The sequence below is a fragment of the Heteronotia binoei genome, unplaced genomic scaffold, assembly GCF_032191835.1.
Source record: "Heteronotia binoei isolate CCM8104 ecotype False Entrance Well unplaced genomic scaffold, APGP_CSIRO_Hbin_v1 ptg000532l, whole genome shotgun sequence".
Classification (NCBI taxonomy): Eukaryota; Metazoa; Chordata; class Lepidosauria; order Squamata; family Gekkonidae; genus Heteronotia; species Heteronotia binoei.
Genome location: NW_026800046.1, coordinates 402,971 through 427,986, shown reverse-complemented (window position 1 = coordinate 427,986; position 25,016 = coordinate 402,971). Strand labels below are relative to the sequence as shown.

Sequence of the window (25,016 nt, the reverse complement as noted above, 5' to 3'; positions counted from 1 at the left end):
GGAAGCGGCCGAGCCATCCGAGGGGCCTCTCCATGGCGACGGCGCGTGCTTGGGAAGGGCCTTCCTCGTCCCCTGCCCCCCCTCGCCCTCCCCCTCTCTTCGTCGCCGCGCCGCCCGCGCTCCCTTTTTGGGTGGCCGGAATGTGAGCGGAAGGCACCGGCGCTGCAGGTAAGGAGCTGAGAGAAGGCCCGAAGTGGCGCTCCTTTGCCTGCTGCTTCTCACCCGCCCCGGCCAAGGCAAAGGAGGGCTGGGTGAAGGTGACCGTCCCTGCCTGTCTCGCGGCCGACGCTGGCCTGCTTCCTCTTGCCATTTCGTCCCAGAACTCTTCTCCTACGGACTAGCGGCTCTTCTTGGCTGCTGCTTCTTAACAGAAAGTGCCCGTAGCGTGCTGCACAGAGCAGCCGAAGGCTATGTGCCAGGAAAGAAAGGGAAGGGCAACAGTCCCCTTTGAGATGAATTGTAAAGGGAGAGGAGGAAACTTTACCTATCCTTTAATACCTGCTTTAGAGTCTTCGTTCCAACCTGCCTATGTGCATGTCTCCATATAAAGGTGGACTAGTTACATTTTGGACAGTCCTATCAGCTGCCAGGTTCGATCGATCGACCTACCTATCTACCTACCTACTCATGAAATGTGCATAATTAGCAGTGGGTGTGACCTATGGTGTTGCTGGTTGGAGTGCTTTATGGAGCAGCTTGGTTCCCCACTCAGCTGCGAAGCTCACTGGGTGACCTTGGGGCAGTCCTATGCTACCTTAGTGGACTGTTGTGTGGATAAAACAGGGAGGGCCAGAACCATGTGTGCTTCCTGACCTTGGCAAGACTATAACAAGGATGCTTAAAAGACCAATGTAATTTTAGAGAAGCTTTTTACAAATGCCCCTCTGTGCGTTTCTAGATCAAAAATTGAAGGGTGGTATATAGTTAGACCAAGGCTAGTCAGGTTCAGATCTCCATTCAGCTCTGAAATGCACTGGTGCCAGCCTAACCTAACTCTCAGGGCTGTTGTGAGGATGAAAGGAAATAAGCATCATTAATTTCTTGTGGATGAGGCTTAGGTTTAGCAACTGGTTTGTATACAGAAGATCCTGGGTTCAATCCCTGGCAACTCCAGCTAGACAAACCTTTTGGCGAGGCTGTTCTCTAGGTACAGCATCCTTCTCTCCAAATAAAAACAATAAGTAGTAGCAGAGCTGTCTCCCCCCCCCCCCCCCTTGCTGGTTTGTTTGTTAATGAAATAACTGTTAATGAAATCATTAAAAACCCACAACCCCTGCTATCAGGTCAATATTGTGTAGCCCCTTCGTTTCATTACTTAGCTTATGTTTTGATGTTGTGTTTAATTTTTATTTTTGATGGGGTGCAGTTTGGTATTCATTTTAGAGTTACATTACTTTGGAGATCTTGGCAGAGAGGTTACTCATATATTGGAATCATTTCATCTTGTCTCTGACATTAAATTACAAAGTTATCGTTAATGATGGTAATTCAGCCCTTGCAACAAATGACTGTCTGTTGGTTATATTCTGTGTACCTACTTCTAATTAAATAAACCTTGAGTATACAAGAATCAGACCTTAGAGGCTCACTTTGTGCCTTCCACCCTTGTGGAAAGGTATATTATTTGCATAATTAAATGGTATCATCCTTTGTTCTACATAACTTCAAGCAACTTTGCTGAGGAAGCTGGATGTGCAGAGCTGAAATCCATTTTATGTTTGTCCTGCCTTTTCAGAAATATCCTCCCCTTTTCACACCTGTCTGATATTTATTCATGACTAGTTTAGTTTCCCTACTAGCATATTAACCACAGGTCTAATAACTGCTTATTGAAATTCGGCTGCATTAACGCAGGAGCATCCAAAGCATACTGCTTCTGGTGTGGGAATGGTGTATACACACATGGTTCCTGTTCCTTTCATTCCTGACTGCCTTCCTACCTACTCCTGGTTTTTTTTTCTGTGGCATATGTTCAGAAAGGCAATTGCACTGGAGCCCCTCATGGCTGTGTAACCCCTTCTTCATGTCATTTTCCTTTAGCTTTGCTGGAAAAGCAGGAAAAGGTCTGAAAAAGGTGGGGATGGTGGAACATTTTGAGGGTGGAGCTTAATACAACAGTGAGAACCATCAGATGTATTAAACCCACTCCAATCTACTGGCTACCTACATTGTGCTATGTTGCTCCCCTGTATCTCTGAAGATAGGATGCTCTTCTTTGTAAATATAGAAGGATCATCAAAAACAGGGAGTTGTCTGTTCATGAGAACATGGTTGACATGGGTTTACCCAGATTAAGGACCCAACACCCATCAATAAGGTCTGCAACCTGCAGTTACAAAATTTCAATCTAAGGAACATGAATTCAGTTCCACCCGATATCCATACCTTGATAAACATCAGTGAGAAGCTCGCAGGATTTGATTTGTCATGTAAAGTGTGGAAGACCACTAACAGAATACAAAGGTTTTGGCAGATGTGCAGAACTGTTGCTTAAATGGGGCAAAATACCAGGGCCCAAATGCAGCTGTGGTGCAGCCCGCCAAACTATTTTTCACCTGCCACAGAAATGCGAGTGATGTTCGGAGATGTGACCAAGTTCTTTGAACTTTCCCCAGCTGCAATTGAATGGATTGAAAATTTAGATATTAGTATTTAGAGTGATTGTTCAATTTGTTTGTATACCTGTTGTATCAACTCTGTTACATATTCTACATTATATGTTGTGTATAATTTTGCCATTTAATAAATAAATAACACACCCATAGTTGCAACAAAGGGATTATGCATATAGATATTCCCAGCAGTCACTCCATTACTCTTCCTTTGAACCAAATTAAAACAGGTTTAATTTAAAGGCCTTTTTAAAGGAGTAAGCTCCTGAAATGCTGTGAGTCATGCATTGAATGAGTGCAAGTCATGTGGATGTTCCATTTAAATGTGGTGGCTTCCTACTTTCCATGCAGGGAAAAATAACACTAGGCTTTGTTTACTTCAGTGTTTCAAAGTAGTTTCACCAATTTTTGTAGTAGCATGCAGGAGTAATTAGTTTAAAGATTGTGACTAATCCTTTGAAATCCAGTGCTTCCCGTCTTTTGGTAGCATAATGGTTCACAACATGTTTTTACTAGGGATACAATCCATTTGTTTTTTACATTAGTCTTCTAGTACATCCAGCATCTAGTATTACATTGTCCCCAATACTCACTGCCAGTGGTTCCTAAAAAGAAAGAAGTCTTTACCATCACAGATGAATCTAATTTAACTGTGATCTCTTCTTGTTGGAACTTCTACCTATAACCACATTTGAAAGAACTGGAAAGATTAATTTGAATTTATTTCATATTTAGACTGTGGCTTAGTCTGTCATACAAGTGAAGAGTCTGTTCTGTCTTGGTGCCTCTTGAAACTGATTCTATGATAGCTTACAACACATCCTGAGAACACCTTCCTGGGCTTAAGCTCTGTTGAAGAGACTTTAGTAGGATTCTCAGTAGACCAGTAGGCAGAATAAAAGTCAACAAATTCTTGTATAGTTAACAGTTGAATATTTCCAGGAAGCTGAATGTTGCTTGAAGGCTTCTGGTTTACTGAAGCTGTTTACAACCATGCTGGTTCAAAATCCAAAAGGAAATCACAGTCCACATAATACCTTTTATTAAAACCAGTTACTATTATGTAGATGGTGGTTTGTTTGCTGTAAACTAGAAACCGAAAAGTTTCATTGTTACAGGAGTGCATATATTCCCATCTTCTGCTTTGGTGACATTCTCAAGAATACTTCATGTAAATTTTAAGTAGAAAATAAATCACTTAGTCATCTATCCACCATTCTGAGCACATTAATATAAAAAAACCCCCTATGCATACATCAGTATTCTTGCTGTCCATGGTATTGTGACTTCACTGTTTTTTTTTTTTTTAAGGAATGCTAGAAGCTAGTGGTAACAGTTCATTATACAAATTCTTGTAATAGAGCAGAATTTTTGTGCTAGGTTTTACATAACTGTCATGTGATGCAGTCATAAAGGGCTTTCTATAATGTGCATGATCAAACAAAGGTTGCTTTGTTTGGATGAACTCAGAAGTTGTATGCAGCTGAAGTACACAATAGTTCTATACAAATGCTGAGCTAGGGGATATTAATAGAAACAGTGAGAATGTAAATAGATTGTTCTGGTTTGGCTGCTAGTATAGTTGTCTCTGGATACTAGTTGGAATATGTATTAATTTCTTTGTGTTGCCCACTGCTTAAAATTTTGTGCTTCTTTTCCTGTAGAATGTACACTTATTGTAAACATGGAGTAGCCAAGCTGTCAAATGAAGAATATAGAACACTGTTTGTTGTAAAAATAATGCTTACTGCTTAGCCAGTCAGAAAAATCCTTACCTACCTGGCTGTTTCTCCATTGTTTATTTCACTTGAAACAGTGGGGAGGGACTGTGGCCTAGTGGCAGAGCATCTGCTTGGCATGTAGAAGGGTCACAGGTTCAATGCCCGTCATCTCTGGTTAAAGAATCTGGCAGCAGGTGATGTGAAAGACCTCTGTCTAGGATCCCTGGAGAACTGCTGGCAGTCTGAGTAGATAATATTAAGTTTGATGACTCTCAGTATAAGGCAGCTTAATGTATTCATCGATTATTATAGTGCAGGGGTGGCCAACGGTAGCTCTCCAGATGTTTTTTGCCTACAACTCCCATCAGCCCCAGCCAGTGGCCATGCTGGTTGGGGCTGATGGGAGTTGTAGGCAAAAAACATCTGGAGAACAACCGTTGGCCACTCCTGTTATATTGTGTCATGAAAAATGTAAGCAAAATGCTATCCAATAGGGACTGTCATAATCAACTTGCCTATGTTTAGTGTATTTGTGTAAATAAATTACCTATTGCCTTGTCTTTTCAACGAATAGGTAGTTGCAACCTGTATGTGTAGTGCTCATAAATTAATCTGGATAGATACTGTATTGAAAACATAAGATGTTATGTTGTTTCCTCACTATTCTGTAGTTTCTGAAATCTAGCTAATAGCTAATCTATGCCTACAGGAAGTTACTTAAAGACATACAGCTTTTAAGTAATATCATTGTGCTACTCTGTGGTTGAAAGATGTGCTCCTTCTCTAACCATAAAGCATAAAGCAGATATGCTGCAAGTATCCCAAAGATAAAATGAAGGAATAGGCACTCTCTGGAAGGCAGGATTGTGAGTGGAATGTGTTGCTGGTGGCAGTTACTTTTGTTTTTATTAAACTTTCATAGGTTCAATGAAAACCTTTTGGATAGGGACAGGAAGCCCTTACCTGGATCACTCAGGTTAGCTTGATCTCATCAGATCTTGGAAGCACTCAGCAAGGTTGGGCCTGGTCAGTATTTGGATGGGAGACCGCCAAGGAATACCAAGGTTGTTATGCAGAGGCAGGCAATGGCAAACTACCATATCTCTTGCTTTGAAAACTCCATGAGGTCATCCAGCAACAACAAAAAAAGGGAGGGGAGGGATGGAGGATAAAGTGTTATTAAGCAACTATTAGATGTGAAGATTCTGTCTTCTTATGATGCTTGTTTAACAAGAACGTTTAGGTCTCCAGTGTTCTTAACATTACCTTCATGGATTTTGTACAGCAATGTTGGTTATTTGATTTATTTTTGGAAACTGGAGGTTCAGAGTATTAGGAGAGATTTAGGAATTCACAATGCCTTCACAACTGTATGGCAGCTGGTCATATAAAATATGATCCTGGTTTGGAAAATTTCTTTACTTGCTGGGTTCTACTTGAAATCTGTGATTTGTTGAGAGGTCATATTTTAAAATAACAAGTGATGTCACACTTTACACATTCCTTAATCTTAACCTTGTAGTACGCTAACTTAAAAGATATATCAGCAAGTGCCTTCCACTGATGCTTTGCTGGCTTCATTGATGTGCTATTAAAACATAAAACTGTTTGTTGTAATATAATATAAATGATACAATGAAATATTTAAGAAGTTCAAGGTAGAGGAAGGCATTCCCTGTATTTATGATCTTAATTGTTCTCCCTCTGTCACAAAATTAAATAATTACCTTTATAATTCACATTATATCACCACAGCAAACATTTGTGTTTTTGTAACATTTAAGTGGATTGGATTTTTAAAAAAATAACTAAGGGCTTACAGATGTGGGTGTCTTTTGCTTAGCAGTCCTATGGCACATCTGAAAAGCTGATGCTGTAGGTCCTGGGACCTTTGTGATCAGAAAGCTGCATGGCTCACAGAAGTGCACTGAACAAAGGGAACTTTGTAAAATTCTCATCTTTTTCTTCTGCCAGGTGCACAGCTAGCACAAGAGCAAGGTGGGGGAAATTCTCGCTTGGCATCCTCTCCTTATTATGCTGTCTGTGGACCTGGTAACTTTTTCTTTGCACGAGTTCCACAACCTACAGAATCAGCTCTTCAGGGATCTCTGGCATTGCTAGGGAGAGGGAGCAGCAGGAAAGTTGTGCATTGGTAAGTGTCTTACATGGATCCAGTGTCTCTTAATGAAAGTTAGGAAACTTTTTAAAGTGCAGATACGTAAATGAAGGGAAAAGACCAACAAGGATAAAGGGATCCCTCCAGTTTCAGAAATCTTTATGGCATAATAGAGCACATAAGAATGACAAATGCCAACAGCTTTGACTGCACATCAAAAATGGGACAGCATGCTGCTATTGCATACAGATATGCAAATATTTGATGTTGGAGTGCTGTTTAACTTTATGTATGCTTTGTAAATAAAGTTAAACAGGGAACAAAAAGTTGTGCAGGAAAAACAAATTCACTTTGTGCTCTGTAAAATTGAAATAGTTGCTGGAAAGTATTTAATCAAGTTGGGGAACAAATGTGTCTTATATTTGCTTATTAATATTAATAGAAATATTGAGCATATACGGTATTCAAATTAAAAGGTCATGTTTCAGTGGGAATGTTTCTGTACAGGAATAAAACAGTTCAAGTATTCCCCTAATAACAGAATGATTCTGCACTACATAAATAAACTTAGTAAATGTTAATATAGATTAAATTGTGTCACATAGGTGATCTTTATTCTTAATAAGACAAAACACTTCATGCAGTAATTTAAATAAAACTTTGTGATGTAGGAAGTGGAATGCCTGTGAATAATGTATGATCCCTGAGATTTTTTTGTTGTAGTTTTTTTTTAAAAAAACCCTGCAAAACAGCAGTGACTAAATGTTTTCCCCTATCATCTGATTGCACAGACATCATTGAAAAAAAAATTGAAAGGTTTGAAAGGACAAGCATGCAGTGGCCTCAGGGACTGCAATCTATACCTGTCCAAAGGAGATCAATTATTCTATTAATCTTGCTGTCAAATTTGTAGCTAGTGATAGGGCCTGTGGGTCAGTCAGCTTGGTTAGATATTCACTTTAGAAAGATGTGTCTGTGACCAATGGCCTTAGTTTATATGAAAATTCAAATAGTTGCATGCATTAGCTGCAGCTTTGTAGTATAATACTTGCTTCTGGAATAGGTTGTGATTAGGACTGAACAAGTGTGTGCTACAAAGTTATAAGTCATGCTTCTGGAAACAAACTAGTAGAAACGGGATGGGCATGAACCAAAAAACCATGCTGGATTTTGGTTCAAACACAAACTGGATTTTGAACCAGGCTGGATTTTGGTTCAAACACAAACTGCTTCATTCCTTGGGTGATTTGCTTGGTTCGTTTTTCTGATTCATTTTTCCAGACAGCCTGGTGAGGATTCAGTCAATTCCTTGGCAGTGCTGGGGGTGGACTTGTGGAGAGCCCTAGAAATACCCATAGTGGTGATCCATAGCTTGACTGGCAGCTCTGGGAGCCAATAACAGAGCTCCGATTATGCTCTATGGGAGCAAACACCCTGACTCAGCTGCTTTCACTTTGCAACGCAAAGAGAGATGGTTTAGTTGTTGTGAGAGCTGAAGCTGAGCTTTCCTGGAGGCACCTGCTTTGGGGAGCTTTAACTCAGACATTCCAAATCCATTCTTCACCAGCAGATGGAGGAGAGCCTGCTGAAGACTCCTGGTGAGTTTGGTAACTCTAACTCACACGGGGTCTGTTCTACATCTCCCAAGCCAAACAAACCGTGAACCTGGTTCAGGCAATCAAACAAACCACGAGCCACCATTTCCCCAGTTCATGCCTCTAGTAGAAATATTTAGAATCTTACTGTATTTTTGCTGTGACCACTATATGTGAAACACTAGTTCCATGGTTTGGAACTTTGGAGTACCATTCAGTTGGCATAGAACGTATCATTTTTCCTGTATAATGATAAACTGCTGCATATTACTGGAGGCATGTTAATTCTGGAGGTTGTTCTGCTGAGTTATTATCCCTGTGAAATTTGTTTGGAGTTTGTTAGTGAGGAAAAAGCCAAATTAAGGAACCAGACATCTTTCTGATCATAGACTATGTACATATCAACAGAGGTACAATATTTTACTAATCTCTGCTTTTAATGAATTTTAAGCATGCTTTGCATCTTAGTGTAACATAACATGGAATACTGTTATACTTATTGTCCTGAAGTTACCATTGCTGTTCTGGAGAAAAAAGTATGATAAAATTGATAGCCTTAGTAGTTATTTATATGGTACTCAAGAGGATAATAAAGGCTTTGGCAAACACTCCTGTCAGGCACACGATCTGGGAAAAGACAAATTAGGAAATAATATGAAGTGAGATATATGCATGATAAACTGGCCTAAGGTTCAGGTTAGCATTCTTTCTTTTTCAGTGTAGTCTGTTTCATTAGTGAAATGGAAGACAAATGGTGTGAAGAGATGTCTAAAAATGTCACTAAGGTAAGGGAGTTTCTTTAAAAAAGAAATAGAAATTCTTCTCTCAGTTTGATATCAACTTTTAGATAAAGAAAACCCTTGTTCTAGCCTTTATTCAATGTGATACTTGTTTGGTTTTTAAAAACTTCTAACACACCCTGGTCCCCAAGGAGACCCAGGGCAACTCACAAAACTATGAATGTCAAAAACTGACTAAAGCCAGTTTAAAAATAGCGACATCCTCACAAATAGCAACAAACATCATTAAGCTTATTTCTGTCAGATACACAAGTAATTACATGTACTCATGAAAAACTCAGTTAATGGCATTAAAGTCTTATTGGAACAATTCTCTTTACAGCTTTTTTGGAAAGCTAGAAAATCTGGGGTGAAATGCAGAGTCTCCAGCTGGCTATTTCACTGTTCTAGGTTTGCAAAAAAAAAAAAAAATCTGAGGTCAGGCAGTGGTAGTTTGCATAGATACATGAGAGTAGTCAGTCAAGTTTAATGTCTACATGAGAGTAGGTAGCAAGAAGTTGTAGGGAGTTCACAGGTTTGACCTTGGAGAGATGGCTGTTTACGCATAGGGGCCTGTTGACAGTTAAGCCTGTAAAAGTTTTAAAAGAAGCAGCCTAAGTCAGATCCAAAAACAAGTCACTAGTGCAAGGTTTTAAGCATATGCATTTTGTTTTTAAGGTATTTTATCCTTGTCAAAAGATGAGCAGCCCCATTTTGAACCAACTGTAGTTTCCAGATAGTTCTCAAGGACCATCATGTTACAGTAGTCTAGTTTCCAGGTTACTGTAGCATGGATTGTAGTGATGCTGGTGATTACTGTACAGTTTTGAACTTAAAGCTGTGTGTTTTCTAAAGACGTGTAGAAAGTCTTCTTTTTCAAGTTCTTAGTGTAGCATTAAAAAGTTTTCTCAATATAAAACTATTTTCATTTGAAGTGTAGAGTTGAAGAGAATACTTTTACTGGGGAAGAAACTGGTGCTTAAAATTATTCATGTTTATTTTAAACATTTCAATGCCACATTTCTACCCAATTCTGGGTCCCCCGAGGCCTAAGCTTCAAAATGAGCCTTTGAGAATTGTGGTGGCAGAAGTCCAGCTCTAGGGCAGAACTGAGCTTCTCCCAGCCCTGATGTGGGATCCAAGTGTGGTATCCTGATGTGGGATCCAAGAGAGCTAGTTTGGTGTAGTGGTTAAGTGCGTGGACTCTTATCTGGGAGAACCAGGTTTGATTCCCCACTCCTCCACTTGCACCTGCTGGAATGGGCTTGGGTTAGCCATAGCTCTGGCAGAGGTTGTCCTTGAAAGGGCAGCTGCTGTGAGAGCCCTCTCAGCCCCACCCACCTCTGTTATGGGGGGAGAAGATATAGGAAATTGTAAGCCGCTCTGAGCCTTTGATTCAGAGAGAAGGGCGGGGTATAAATTTGCAATTCTTCTTCTTTCGTGGTTAGAATGTCAGACTAGGATCTGGGGGACCCAGGTTTAAATCTCCACTTTGCCTTGGAAGCTACTGAGTGTGACCTTGGGCCAGTCAAATGGTCTCATCCTAACCTGCTCACATGGTGGTTGTGAGGATAAAATGGAGGAGAATGATGTAAGCGGCTTTGGATCTGCCCTAAAGAAAAAAGTGGGTAATAATAAAGTTTTGTGTACGCAGGAAGTTCAAGTGATATTTGGAGGAAAATGGGAAGGAGAGAGGAAGAAGCTTCTTTTATTTAACCGATATTAGAGAATGAGAGAAATAATGTAACAAAATGTGATTAATGAAAACAATCAAATGCTGTCTAGTAGAAGTGTTCTTTCTAAATTAGTTTTAGGGGCAGGTTAGCTGTTACATTCACCAGGAATGTGTCAGTGGATTAATAGCTGGGGGGGGGGGGAGGGCTGCCTTCCCTGAGCCTCTCTGTTCAACAGGGTACCAACCCAACGAAGCACAAGTGGCTGCCACTGGGTGGAGGGAATCCTCCACATGGCTGCTTCCTTAGGGAAATCAGATTTCCCTTGAGCACTGGGAATCTTATTTAGACAAGTTTACCATCTGAGCAAACACCAATTTGTACCATGCAAGACTAGCAATTTTCAATTAAATTTATTGTAAGGTTTATACTCAGTACTGACATCTCAAGACTAGTTGTACAACTGGCATCAGTTCCTGAATATCCCATTGGGATTCATTTGTTCATATTTATAGTAAGCCTATAAGGGCCAGGATAATTTCACTCTCTTTCCCCCTCCTATAAGGATCAAACATATTAAAATGGAGAAACCATTTCCAATTTGTTATTTCTGCCTATAACAAAGGGCTTTTGCATTGCTGTAAGATGGGGATGGGCAGACTTCAGCTTTGAGAGATTAACTGAGTTTGCTAGTTTTGGGATTCCCCTGCTGTAGCTGGTTACAAAATGGCTCCTCCCAGGGTACAGGCCAGTCATAAAGATCTGCTACTCATTTAAGCCATCCATGTGCACCTGTGTTGCCTCACAGTTCACATCTGAGTCATTACATATCGGGAATCCCAGCACCAGCCCTAAAAATATTACACAAAGGCCTGGTTGTGGACAACCAGTTAATATATTGTCGAAGGGTTTCACAGCCGGAGTTCGTTAGTTGTTGTAGATTTTCCGGGCTGTGCCATGGCCATACAGCCCGGAAAATATACAGCAGCTAAAGTTAATATATTGTTTAATAAGTGGTAGACACTGAGGCTGAGAAGTGATTGTACCTTCATTTGTAAACAAAAAATTACCATTATTTATGACTTTACAAGAGAGAAGCAGTTGCAGTATGTACAGCTAAACTAGTTGTCAAAATAATGGAGAACCAGCCCTAATAGAGTGGTAACTGGCAGGAAACAGAAGGGAGGCGGCAGCTAGGTTTATCCCTAGAGCTATATTTTAATTGGGAGTGCTAGCACTGAAGATCCTCTATAGTTTCTGAATATGGAACTTCAGAGATCTGTTATGGCTGACCCTGGGAACTACTAGTAGATTGTGACAAATCACCCTTTCACTCACTCATGTGGTAAGGTGATTTTGTTTTATGGGGTCTGCCTAAATGTCCTGTTCTTTATGGCATCTATCTTTTTAACTCAGCAAAATATTGATGTGTTGGAAAGCTTATTTCTGCAAAAGCACACTTCTGCCAGCTGAGAGTAGAAGATAGTTACTGGTTCCTCCCTTCATTGCAGGCAGGAATTCAGTGGTGAATGGTTTTACAGGACATTCTTGCTTCAACCCTTCCAGTAATACAGTATAACTAATACATGTACTGTTCTATGACATTGCCCTGAAAAATGTCTTGAGCCAGAGATAGAACAAAATAGGAGTCAAGTTGCTCCTTTAAGACCAATTTAGTTGTATTCAGAATGTAAGCTTTCGTGTGCATGCACACTTCTTCAGATGAGGAATGAGGTACAGTAAGCAGAGACACATACAGCTAGTGGGGTTTGGAATGCCAAGTGGTACAAAGTTAAAAAACAATAGCAGAATAGTAAAATTAACAAATTCAGAAAACTTTTGATCTGTGTTGCATTAGCGCGGGAAACCATAAAACAGTAACATGTCAGAATGTGAGAATGCCTGTTAATTATTCTATTGCTAATAAACCTGGGTCAAAAAGAAGGCATTTCTTTCCCAGAAGTTTTTCCTGTCCAGCTAATTTACCTTTTAACATGTAACATAAATATATACATCATTCTTGTTTGCTGTTAGGAAAAAATACATTAAAATATAGTGGAAAATGGGTTTAGTATATGTAATGAGATAAACGGCCAATATCCCTTGTTTGAGTATGTCAGTACAAAAGCATTATTCTGATACACTATCCTAAAAGAGAGATACATTGGAATACTGTGGATATATCGCCATACTTGGTGAAAGTGGGTTTAGCATATGTAATGAGATAAAAAAACAAAACAACATTTCTGTTCAGTCCTGAGGAGGTGTTTGTTCCAAGTTTCATAATAGTTTGTAATTCAGGAATTCCCCTCTCCATTCTGTTCTTAAAGCTCTGAGAGTGTGTTTAGCATCTGTAATGAGATAAAAAACCAATATTCCTGTTCAGTCCTGAGGAAGTGTTTGTTCCAAGTTTCATAATAATTTGTAATTCAGCAATTTCTCCATTCTGTTCTTGAAGTTCCTTTGTAGTAAAACAGCTACTTTGAGGTCACCCATTGAATGCTTTGGAAAGTTAAAGTGTTCCCCCACAGGTTTCTCAGTTCTGTACTTCCTGATGTCCGATTTGTGTCCATTTATCCTTTGGTGGAGGGTTTGTCCTGTTTGCTCTATGTAGAGAACTGAAGGGCATTGTTGGCATTTAATGGCATATATATAAAGTTGGAAGATGAACAAGTAAATGAGCCTGGGATGGTGTAGTTAATGCTGTTAGGCCCAGTGATTGTGTTGTCTGGTGTATGTGGCAGCAAAGTTGGCACTTGGGTTTATTGCAAGCTCTGGTACCAGTGTCCATGCTCAGATGAGATGTTGTATTGTTGTGAGTGAGGAGTTGTTTCAGATTAGGGGGCTGTGTGCAAGAAAAGGTTTACCACCCAGTACTTTTGAAAGAGAGCTGTCACTGGTATGTTTGTTGGTCAGTAGGTTTCCAGTATAAGGTAGTGTCAATGCATCCATTGTGTATTTTAACAGTGGTGTCCAGAAAATGTATTTCTTGCGTAGACTAGTTCATTGTCAGGTTGATGGTGGGGTGAAAGTCATTGAATGCCTGGTGGAATGTATCCAGGGCTTCTTTATCATGTGTCCAGACCATAAAAATGTCATCAATGTAACGCAGGTATAAGGTAGGTAGGAGTGGGATTCTAGGAAGTGTCGCTCCAAGTCAGCCATAAAGACGTTTAGCATATTGTGGGGCCATACGGGTGGCTGTACCATTGATCTGTAGGAAAAGTTCACTGCCAAATCTAAAGTAGTTATGGGTGAGAACAAAATGGCACAGTTTTGTAGCAAAGTCAGCTGTGTTTTTATCAGATTATATTACAGTTTGTAATCCATTTTGATGTGGGATGTTGTTATATAAAGATTCTACATCCATGGTGGCTAAGATAGTGTTCTCTGGAAAGTTGTACAAAGATTGTCTTTTCCTCAGAAAATCTGTAGTATCACGAACATAACTGAGAGCACTGGCGGCATAGGGTCTTCAAACAGAATCCATATTTTAACTTTGTACCACTTGGCATTCCAAACCCTACCAGCTATATGTGTCTCTGCTTACTGTACCTCATTCCTTGTATGAAAAAGTGTGCATGCACACGAAAGCTTACGTTCTGAATACAACTAAGTTGGTCTTAAAGGTGCACTTGACTCCTATTTTGTTCTACTACTTCAGACCAACACGGCTGGCTACTTGGATCTATTGAGCCAGAGGTGTCAAACTCATTTGTTAAGAGGGCTGGATCTGACATAAATGTCATTTTGTTTGGCCAGGCTATGTGTGCAATAAAACGTAATGCCAGGTACTGGGATTTATAAGAATACAGGCAAATCGAATTGATGAAATTAATTTTTATTCAAAATACAAACAAAAGCAATTGATTCCTAGCAGTGAAAGCAGTTGATTTACTGGAACACATAAGATCTCCATACTTAGCTAACATTTCTAATCATGTTCTTAGAGCAAACTTTACCTCCTTATGATTCCAGTCAATGCCAACAGCAGTCGTGGAAGATTTACTGGGGAACCCACAAATGCCTCAATAGATTTATTTAATTATATACAAACTAGGTTTCGCTCCCAAGGGATAGCATAAAAGGGACAGTATCTTACATTTCCATATCAATTAGTTACCGTACTTTTTGTATATATAGCACTTTTATTAAAAGAGTAATCTTCCTCATAAATAAGGTAGTTTTTCAGCACCATCCATACACCCAGCCTCAGCAGTCAAGGATGGCTACGATCCATCTCTTGGTCTTGTTTCTTCTCTTCCCCCATCCTACCTCTGAAGATCTCAAGGAGGCACACTATGGCCCCATCCCCCTCATCAACAATAACCCTGTGAGTTGGGCTAGGCTGTGACCAGCTCTGCATGACTCAGATGACAAGGTCCTGGCATAAGAGGAGGGGAGGGATCTGAATCTGGCTTTCCCAGATCCCTCCACCCCAGTTCTCATCCCTCCTGCATTTTCCACAGGAGTTGTGAAGCTGACAGGAAGGCCCAACTGAAACCTGCAGGGGGCACTTTTTGCCATCCCATTACCCCTTTTTCCTCACAGGCTGAGAACAGGTGAGGGGGAGAAGGGAGGTCACCTTTCCCCACCCAGTACTCATTCCGCCTCCCAGCTCCACAGCTATTCAGATGTATGGTGGCAACAGAAGCACCTTTTTCCCCCTTCACTCCTCCCTTTGCTTCTGAGGCCAAGACATCTTTCACCTCAGCAGTGTGCACAAGACAGCCTAGTTGCCTTCCAATCCACGCACTAGTACTCCTCCTTTCTTGGAGTAATACTAGTACTACTACTAGTACTCCTATCCCTTTGTTGATGCTCCATGTGCTTGCTCTTGCCAACCCCCATGGTCCCCATTTGAAAAGATATGAAGCGGGTTGTGGCAGTGCTGACTGTTCAGCTTTGCCCCACCCTCCATGTAGTGGCTTCGCCAGCGCTCATTGAGCTCTAGTTGGAGGAGGTGGAAGGGAAAAATGCACCTCCTTTCCCCCACCTTTGCTGCCATTCTCTCCCATATTATTTTTACCCCAGGCCCACACCTTAGGTATTTCCTTTCTGTTTCTTGACAGCTGCAACCACATGCGCCTGCTTTCCCCCCACTCTCAGCCACATCATGCCTTCCCTCCTTTGCATCAGTTGCTCACAGGCTAGATAAAAACGGCAAGCTGTATGTTTGACACCCCTGGTCTATGCTGTCTTTTGAATTGCATACTAATGGCTTATAGGCATAAGTATATAACAGGGGTGGCCAAACTGTGGCTCAGGAGCCACATGTGGCTCTTCCACATATATTGTGTAGCTCTTGAAGCCCCCACTGCCCCATCAGCTAGCTTAGAGAGAAAGTATTTTTCTCTTTAAATCACTTCTCCAAGCCAAGCCAGCTGGCAGCTTGGAGAATGTTAAAGTTAAATTTGCATTCTTTCCACCTCTTCTCTCCCCTCCCTCCCTCCCCCCCCTTCCTTCCTTCCTTCCTTCCTTCCTTCCTTCCTTCCTTCCTTCCTTCCTTCCTTCCTTCCTTCCTTCCTTCCTTCCTTCCTTCCTTCCTTCCTTCCTTCCTTCCTTCAGACATCTGACATTCATGTCTTGTAGCTCTCAAACATCTGATATTTATTCTGTGTGGCTCTTACGTTAAGCAAGTTTGGCCACCCCTGGTATATGTTTCATTGAGACAGACAACAGAACATTAAATCCCACTATATGTGGCTCACATGACATATGAGTTTGAGATACTTGGTATATAGGTGAACAAAATATCCTGGTAGCTTAATACAAAAATACAGTCAGTTTTTCATTCTAATAGTTACAGATGTTAGAAACATAATATAAAAAAGACAAATGACTTCATGTATCTGGGCAGTAAAATTTGGTGTGCTATTATGTTGTCTTACTTAGTCATGCAAAGATGTCACTATGGTCTTCCTGCACAGGCAAGCAAGTTCTTGTTGTGTCCTGTGTGGTGCTGCTGATGAAATAATCTGCAAGAAACTTGCTCACCTTTGTTATTTTTAAAAAAATTCTTATTGTGCAAGTATCACTAGGGAATGCCACGTATCAATTTCTAGGCATGCCCCAAGCATTTAGAAATTAAGCTCTGGAATGAACTGTAGCAACAATAGATGAGACATTTGTTTCTTTAGTATTGCAAAGAAAACTGTTTTAGCGCAGTTCATAGGATTTTAGATGCTGGGCGTTGCCCAATCCAAGCAGTGAATCAGTGACTGATTCATTGTAATAGGGACATAGACAAAGTTCAGTGATAAATGTACACTTCGGCTATTATGAGGATAGTGCTTTAAGGTACCAAATGTTATTGAAAATTGAGTTTAGGTGTTGTATGATACTTAGTTGTAAAAGAAGGAAATTTGAGAACAAGATTGTAGGTTTTGAACTGCAGTTTTCTTACACATACTGAGTTGAACAAGTTGTAATCAGTAACATGAAGGTATGAAATCCAGTTACATAGTTCAGTTTCATGTTGTTCATGGGGGCACCATTAGAGAGAGAATTTCTGATAATTTTGAATCCATGGAAAAAACATCTTTTTCAGTTTGTTGTGGGGGGGGGGGGGAGGAAATAGAAATGATGAAGAAAATGGAAATATATGCAATACTTACCAAGCCTAACATTATTTTTTCTGCTTTAACAACATAAAAGGAATAAAGTATGTTAACCTGTAAAATTGTACTATTACATCACTGCTGGCTTCTGATTTTTCTGACCAAGCAAAAATGGTACACAATTAAACCACTACTATAGGAGAGTGTACCTGACCATGGCAACAAGCTATCAAAAATGAAGCCCCTGATTCATATCTTTGCATTTGGTCACAGAAAATAATCATTTAAAAATTAATCTTGGTCAATTTATAAAGCGTTTTGGGCCTCATCTCTCCCTTACGGGAGAGAACAATAATCCTTCACTGGAGATCTCCCTAGATTGTAAGGACTTGCCAACTTGGCCACCAGTCTCTGAATCAGAGGTAAGAGGGCTAATAGCCTCACTGGCCTCCGGAAAATCCCCCAGAGAGGACATGCTACCCCCTGAGTTATATAAGGCCTTTCCTAACTAGTGGGCCCAAATTCTGGCCAGTCTTTTCCCAGATTAACACTACAGGGGCAATTCCTCCCATTTGGAAACTGAATATTGTAGTGCCCATTCAGAAAAAAAGGCAATAAACTAGATCCGCAAAATTACAGACCTATAAGCTTACTTAATATTGCAGCAAAGCTTTATAGCAAACATCTATCAAAACTTGAGGATTGGGTGACCGAGGAGCAAATCCTTCATCCCGCACAAGCAGGATTTAGAAAAGGCCTCGGACTATCACCCACTGTGAAACTCTCTCCCAGCTGGCCTATTCAGGCATAAATGGGCCCACAAAGACACTATATGTAGCATTTGTGGACGTGACTGCTGTGTTTGATTCCATTGATAGGTCCCGCTTTTGGTCTAAGTTCACTAACATTGATAAGCGTCTATTATTCCTGCTCCACGAGCTTCACAGTAACACCTCTGCACAAATTAGGGTGGGCACTTCAGGTTCCCTGACTAACAAAATTCCTATCTGTAAGGAAGTCAAGCAGGGATGTGTGATGGCTCCCTTACTGTTTAATCTATACATAAATGACATCACAGAGAGCCTGCCAGCTCCCCAGTTCACTTAGGACAGCAGAAAGTTTCGATCTTTCTTTACGCAGATGATATGTCCATAATATCCTTGACTGAAATAGGTCTGAGAAGGCTATTACAATGTCTAGGGCCCTACTGTAATGATGAAGCCCTGAATATCAACCATGCAAAGACTAAAGTCATGGTCTTCAGAAAAAAGCCCAAAATCTTCTGCTGGAGTATAGTGGGCAATCCAATCAACCAATGCAGCTCCTGGGGGTAACCTTTAAGGAGACCCTGAATTGGAATGCCCACCTGGCATCGGTAAAATCCTCAGCACTGAGGATTGTTGGATCAGTTCTCCACTTTTTTCATACGAAGGGTAGACACTTGATAGATCTAGCACTAAAATTATTTAAAAGCAAGGTTCTACTACATCTTTTGTACGGTGTCAAAATATGGGGGTGGAATGAGAACACTTTATCCAGTCTGGAGGTAATCCAGAATCAGTTCCTAAGATGAATTCTTGCTCTTCCTAGGGGCTCTCCTGCTGCCTTGATGAGGGCTGAAACAGGACTCCCTTCCATAAGAGCACGGATACACCTAGCTATAATAAAACATTGGGGAAAAAGTAAATCCTCTTATCATACTTTCCTTAATTACCATTCATTTAATTTTCTACTATCAAAAGATCACAGGCGTTCTAAATACTTCAGAAACGTTATCCAGAGTTATTCTATTCCTGATGATCTCCTAGGGGCCCAAAATGACTATTCTCAACTTAGAGATTGGATATATTTTTCAGATGCGTTGCTAGATCATTCTCTAATCCTAAAATTTAAAGTAGTCCCTTGGTTCAGACTAATGAAATCGGATCATCTGAGATCCCCATATCTGGTTAATATCTCCAGATTTAACATCAGAACATCCTTCACAGCTCTCCGCTTTGAGACTATGCAAACAACTGTTAACTGGTTGATATTCCCACATCCCAACAGAACAATGTTTTTGCATTTGTGGTTTACCTATGATAGAGGACCTCCCCCATTATATTCTGTCCTGTCTACTCTACAATGCCCCCAGAATTAAATTTCTGTGTGAAGTACTAACCTCCTTAAAAGCATGTTCAGAAACTGAAAAGATTATATTTCTGTTATTTGACAATGATGCTCATGTGTCCTATAGAGTCTCTTTGTTTGCCCTTGCAGCTAAGAAGATAAGAGCAAGAGTAATTTCAAATGCTGTAACTTCTTGAGGTTCGTCTTTCTGGGGAAATTTTAAGGTGCTAATTTGAAACTTTGTTGTTCAGGTTTTGTTTTGTAACGACCAATGGCTGTATACAATAAATTTTTGACTGACTGACTGATAAGCCTAAATGTAACCTTGAATTTTATTTGTTTAGGTTTCAGTTTAGCATCCCCTTGTCTTCAGTACCAGCAGCAGCTTTGTTCCATAATCAATGTGATACTTTGGAATGCCTCAGCAACTAACGAAATGATTCAGAGTAGTGGAAAACATGATTTCTACATTGGTCTGGTATTGGCAATGAGCTCCAGCCTTTTCATTGGTGGGAGTTTCATCCTGAAGAAGAAAGGACTCCTTCGACTGGCCAGAAAAGGTTCCATGAGAGCAGGTAAATACTTTGGCTTGAGTTACCTTTTTAATTTTTATGTGAAGTCTGCTGAATTAGATTCTTTTACAAAAGGATCTGTTGTCCTTGGAAGAATAGGGCACTGCCACCTTCATAAGGGCATCAATTGCCTTGTTGCCAAAAATGTTTCTCCCCTGGATAGGGAACAGTGGAGAGGTTAGTTTTGGAAAAGTGATCCATCTTGCAGTGCTTCAGACACAGGTTGCAGCAGGTCACAATGCTGGCAGCTAAGGACTAGCTCAAGAACTGCATAGTACAAAAGCTGTTGGTGTCTGCTGAGAATGCTTAATTTTTAGATGAACCTGCCTAAATTAAACCAAATCAGGAAAAGGATTTTGCAGGAGTTCCTCTCCCAGAAGCTCTGGAAAGCACTGTCATGGTGTAGGAGAAAAGAGTACATTCTTTTAGCACCAGAAATCAGGCACCTTCCCTTCCCTTCCCTTAGGGAAGCCCACATACTCTTGAGGACCTTGTCAAAGAATTCTGAAAAGGGTCTGCTTGAAGGAATACAGCCTAGTTGTAGAAACCCTAGCCTTTCCCATGTTGGAGGTATTCTGGGATGCAGTGGACTAGGCCTCTGAAGCAAGTTTATGGTGCAAGATGATCTTTCTACAGAGACAAGAAAAATCCTCTTCCTGGAAAAGCCCCAAGGAAGCTGGGCCCTGAGTGTTACCACTTCCAATTCTTCTTTAAAAGCATGGATATACAAAGATTTGAAAATTCACACACCTTGACATCGTAGAAGAAGCATCATGCCACATTTCATAGCAGCCAAAAACTGCTTCCTCAGTGTCTGAAAGAATGGTCTTGGCGAAAGTGTTTTTTCCAGCACCAGATGTTTCTTGATCCAGTCAGATGCACCTGCAGTGCTATCATTAACCACTCTTGAATTTTGGATAGAAATTGATGATAGAATGAACTGGCTGTAATATTTAAAACACAGTGTTAAGAAGTGTTTTGCTTCAGTTTGAAAGAAAAAAGATACAGAAGGTTTTTTTCAATTTTCAGCTAATTGGTATTTGAATTTGATGTCTTCCATAGTGGTATGAAAATGTGTAGTGTACATCTCATATTTCAGTTTTGAAATATATTTGTTTGCCAGTACAAAGAATACTCCATACTCAGTATGTGTGTATAAAAGCTCATTTGTGATCTTTCAGTGACTGTTTTGGCATAAGCCATCTTTCATTAACTAGATTGGGCTTGCCTGGGCTCTCCAGGTTAGGGCTACCCGATCTCATCAGATCTTGAAAGCTAAGCAGGGTCAGCCATGGCAAGTACTTGGATGGGAGACCTCCAAGGAGTACTGGGGCTAGGATACAGAGGCAGGCAATAGTAAGTCAGCTGTCTGAACATCCAAGCCCCACTAGAGGTAGCCAGAAGGTCAACCATGACTTCCAAATATGCATGCACGACCCTCCCCCCCTCCCCCCCAACCCCCCCCCCCCCCCAAAGAACTAGATTGGGTAGTTGGCTGTATTTGTAATATCCAGCATTCTGTTGCTTGGGTATCAAACAGTGCAAATTGCTTTCAGTTAATTCCCATATTTCTCTTTTAAGAGTGAACATGACTTGAGGGAATATTTACTGGAGTAATTTTCTTGTTTCTCTCCTTGAAAAATGCAGGTCAAGGTGGCCATGCTTACCTTAAAGAATGGCTGTGGTGGGCTGGACTGCTGTCTAGTAAGTATCTGTAGATGCTAAAATTGGCTGTTGTTTCCCTCATAATCACAGTGTGTTATCCAGTGAAGGGCCAACAGGAGACTCTTGCTCATGCCGGTCTTTCCTGCAGCAGCCAGAAGCTTAAAACATTGATGCTGGAGGCTGAACTCATGTGAACAAAGAGCCACATGGACTGGGGTGGGGGAGCTATTGGGAAAGCTGGCTGTTCTTGCACCAGTGGAATGGTGGCAGAAGAGGGGAGATAGGGACAGTTTTGCTTGGTTCCATCTCATCACTTCTTCCCCCCAAGCTGTGTAGTTTTGTCCATGAAGATTCTGCAGCCTCCATCACAGCTTTCCAGGTCTCAGGATTGCTGGGAAGGGGTAGGAAAGATCTACATCCATGATTTAACCTTGCAGTTATCCTTTGTTGGATCAAAAAAGTATAATAGAGAATTATCAATGAAAAGTGTGTTATAAGTGCAATCATTGTGGGAAAAGAACAATCCCTACAACGCCTAGGAATAAATGGTTTCCATGCTGGAAAGGATGAAAAGATTGAAGCATCTGTGAAGCAGGGTAAAAGCCTCTTAGGATTTTCCTTCCTCATGTGGCTGTCTAAAGTTTGGGTTTCATTCTGTTACAAAAGATTATTGGTTTCTGTCTTCTTTTTACTGTTAGTTTTTGCATCAATATCTAGATAATAATTATACAAGAGAACTGAGAAAATGTTTCTTTCATATTGGAATCTATTTTCTACCTGCCATGGTTAATGTTACTCAAATCAATGAAGACAGTATTATGATCAAAGATTTTAAAGTTGTGAGGGCGCTCAAACAGAGTAGCCTAGAGTGAGATTAGATTTCCTTCTTAATGAATACTATGTATATATTCTGGTTTTATCTACAGGAACTCATGGTCAGCTCATTTCCTTTTATTTGTCTGTGACTTGCCTTTTTGCTTTTTAACTTGCAGTGGGAGCTGGAGAAGTTGCAAACTTTGCTGCCTATGCATTTGCACCAGCTACGCTGGTCACTCCATTAGGAGCGCTCAGTGTTCTTGTAAGGTAAGAAATGTGGTTGAACCTCAAGGACAGGCAGGACTGCTGTTAGGGGGAAGCTGCCTAGTATATTTAAAAAGCCGCAATAGCATCATGCATAAATAATTTCTGCAATAAGCAAAACCAATAGGGAACATATCTCTATATATGCATATTAAGATTGATGTTTAGAAAATTGGAACAAAAAAAATCTAAGTCTGCATTTTATTCAGTTGCCTGGTATGAAACTGTAGACATGTCAGTATGTTTTAGGTTTTTGTATCAAATTTCGTTATCTTCTTTTGTACTTCTCACAGTTGACTATGAATGAGTTAGTGGCAGGGGGTTGGTTGGTTTAGTGGTAAAATTGGTAAATTATATTGGCCTTGTGGTTATGTTGCTAATTGTGACTTGTAGTAGCTTCCCTTTTGAAGAAATCTGCTTTGAAAGTTAAAAATCAGTAAATTATAAAGTGCCTGTCCTAGCCCAGGGGGCTGCTAGAACTGCACTAAAAAATCAAACTTAGAATACTGTGTGACTTGAAATGTATATTTCATCTGTTTCAGTGCCATTCTTTCATCATACTTTTTAAATGAGAAACTTAATCTACATGGAAAAATTGGATGTTTGCTAAGTATTACGGGTTCCACTGTGATGGTTATTCATGCACCCCAAGAAGAGGAAGTAGAAACCTTGAATGAAATATCTCACAAGCTAGGTGATCCAGGTGAGAATGTGATCATTGTATTTATAAATTCATATCCCATCTTTGTAGCTCAAAGTAAGCTTACACATCTCATTTAAAATATTAATATATGGGTATGGATTTCAGTTATTCAGAGAACTACCAGACCTGCCAGTGGCTTTTGTCTTAACAGTGCAAGGCAATATTTTTGTACCTTCCTATGTCCCCACCTCAGCTTTAGTTCCATTGCCATTACTCAGAAGTAGGCATAGATGCTGCTTTGGAATTCAGCAGGCTCAGCGCTTGCCATCATTCTAGCATTTATCTAATGTAGCAGTTCTCAGAGTGTCAGCTGAGACCCAGGTAGGTTGCAGCCCTCTTGGAGGCAGGGTGTGAGGACAGGAACAAAGGAGGCTCTTGAAGGTTGATGGCAAACTTGGGTTTGCTCCTGCATAATTCACACAGTAATGGTATGCTTATAAGTACTAAAGATAAAATATAAAGCTCTTCATTGTTAACTGATGTGAGGTTCTTATTTTGTCTTGAAGAGGGAAAGCAAGTGTGGTTAATTCTCAAGTGGGTCTCAAAGTAGCATCAGCTTAAAGTAGGTCCTAGTTTAAAAAACTTGAGAACTACAGATCAAAAGGAGAGGAAACGTTTAACTAACTGCAAGGATTGATGGACCCATAGGCAACTTTATGTAGTCAGTAGGGTTTATTCTAAGAACCTTAGGTTAGAATCAGCAGGCACTTATCCCCAAGATACTGAGATCTGCATTGTAGAAGTGACATAGGAGTACTCCCAAGAGATTCGTGGTTGAGCTTTTTGTACCATATTTCATCTTTGAAATCTTCCAACACCACGTTAATACTATGATTGCACTACAGCGGCAGCAGTGATAAGGTGTTCATGTTGTTGTTTTTGGTTTAAAGAAGTCAGCTGCTAATATATATTTTCTATTTTAATGTTATAGGTTTTATGGTCTTTGCAACTCTCATAGTCATTGTATCCTTGATACTGATCTTTGTGGTGGGACCACGGCATGGGCAAAGCAACATTCTTGTGTATATAACAATCTGCTCAGTTATTGGAGCTTTGTCCGTTTCCTGCGTAAAAGGCTTGGGCATTGCGATAAAAGAACTTTTTGCTGGAAAACCTGTGCTGAGACATCCTTTGGCCTGGATGCTGCTGCTAAGCCTTATTGTCTGTGTTAGCACACAAATCAACTATTTAAATCGGGCCCTGGATATATTCAACACTTCTATTGTGACACCGATCTATTACGTATTCTTCACAACATCTGTTTTAACTTGTTCTGCTATTCTATTTAAGGAGTGGCAACACATGGCTGCTGATGACATTATTGGTACATTTAGTGGCTTTCTCACTATAATAGTGGGGATATTTTTATTGCATGCTTTTAAGGATGTAAACTTCACTCTAGCAAATTTGCCCGTCTCCCTACATAAAAATGACAGAGGAATGAATGGCTCTCTGACAACCCCCTATGAACTCTATAATAACGATGAAGAGACTGCAACTCATGTAGGTGATCCTCAGTCCATGGAAGGAATGTCTTCTAGGAGAAATGGAAACCTAACAGCATCTTAAGAAAAATTCTGTAACTGTGTTTCATTGTGAAAAGTCAATTTTAAGCGCTTGTCATAAAAATGTATTTAAACTGTATGTGTAGACAATCGTTCCTTTTTAGAGGTTTGATTAGCTTGGACCAAGCAGAGTGGTTTGATTTTTATTTTCATTTAAAAAAATAAACCTCAAAACATGTTTTGTTTTTATGTATATATTAAATTTGGTGTAGTAAGACTTATTGCACTAATGACGATTTTAAGTAATAAAATGCTTTATTTCTGCA

General features: G+C 40.2%; 1 protein-coding gene across 1 annotated transcript; it reads left to right on the top strand.

Annotated features, from left to right (window-relative positions):
- LOC132590676 (magnesium transporter NIPA2) lies at positions 1-25,016 on the top strand. The gene is made up of 6 exons (XM_060263646.1): positions 1-168; positions 19,510-19,740; positions 21,385-21,441; positions 22,395-22,485; positions 23,025-23,185; positions 24,117-25,016. The coding sequence occupies exons 2-6, from the start codon at positions 19,602-19,604 to the stop codon at positions 24,752-24,754; spliced, it is 1,086 nt and encodes a 361-aa protein (XP_060119629.1). The 5' UTR covers positions 1-168; positions 19,510-19,601; the 3' UTR covers positions 24,755-25,016.

Excerpts from the sequence above, each read along its gene's own strand:
- LOC132590676 (XM_060263646.1), top strand. The coding sequence starts at position 19,602 with ATGATTCAGAGTAGTGGAAAACATGATTTCTACATTGGTCTGGTATTG. Across the intron at positions 21,442-22,394 it reads GTGGGCTGGACTGCTGTCTA|TGGGAGCTGGAGAAGTTGCA; the intron begins GTAAGTATCTGT and ends TTTAACTTGCAG. Across the intron at positions 22,486-23,024 it reads GCGCTCAGTGTTCTTGTAAG|TGCCATTCTTTCATCATACT; the intron begins GTAAGAAATGTG and ends CATCTGTTTCAG.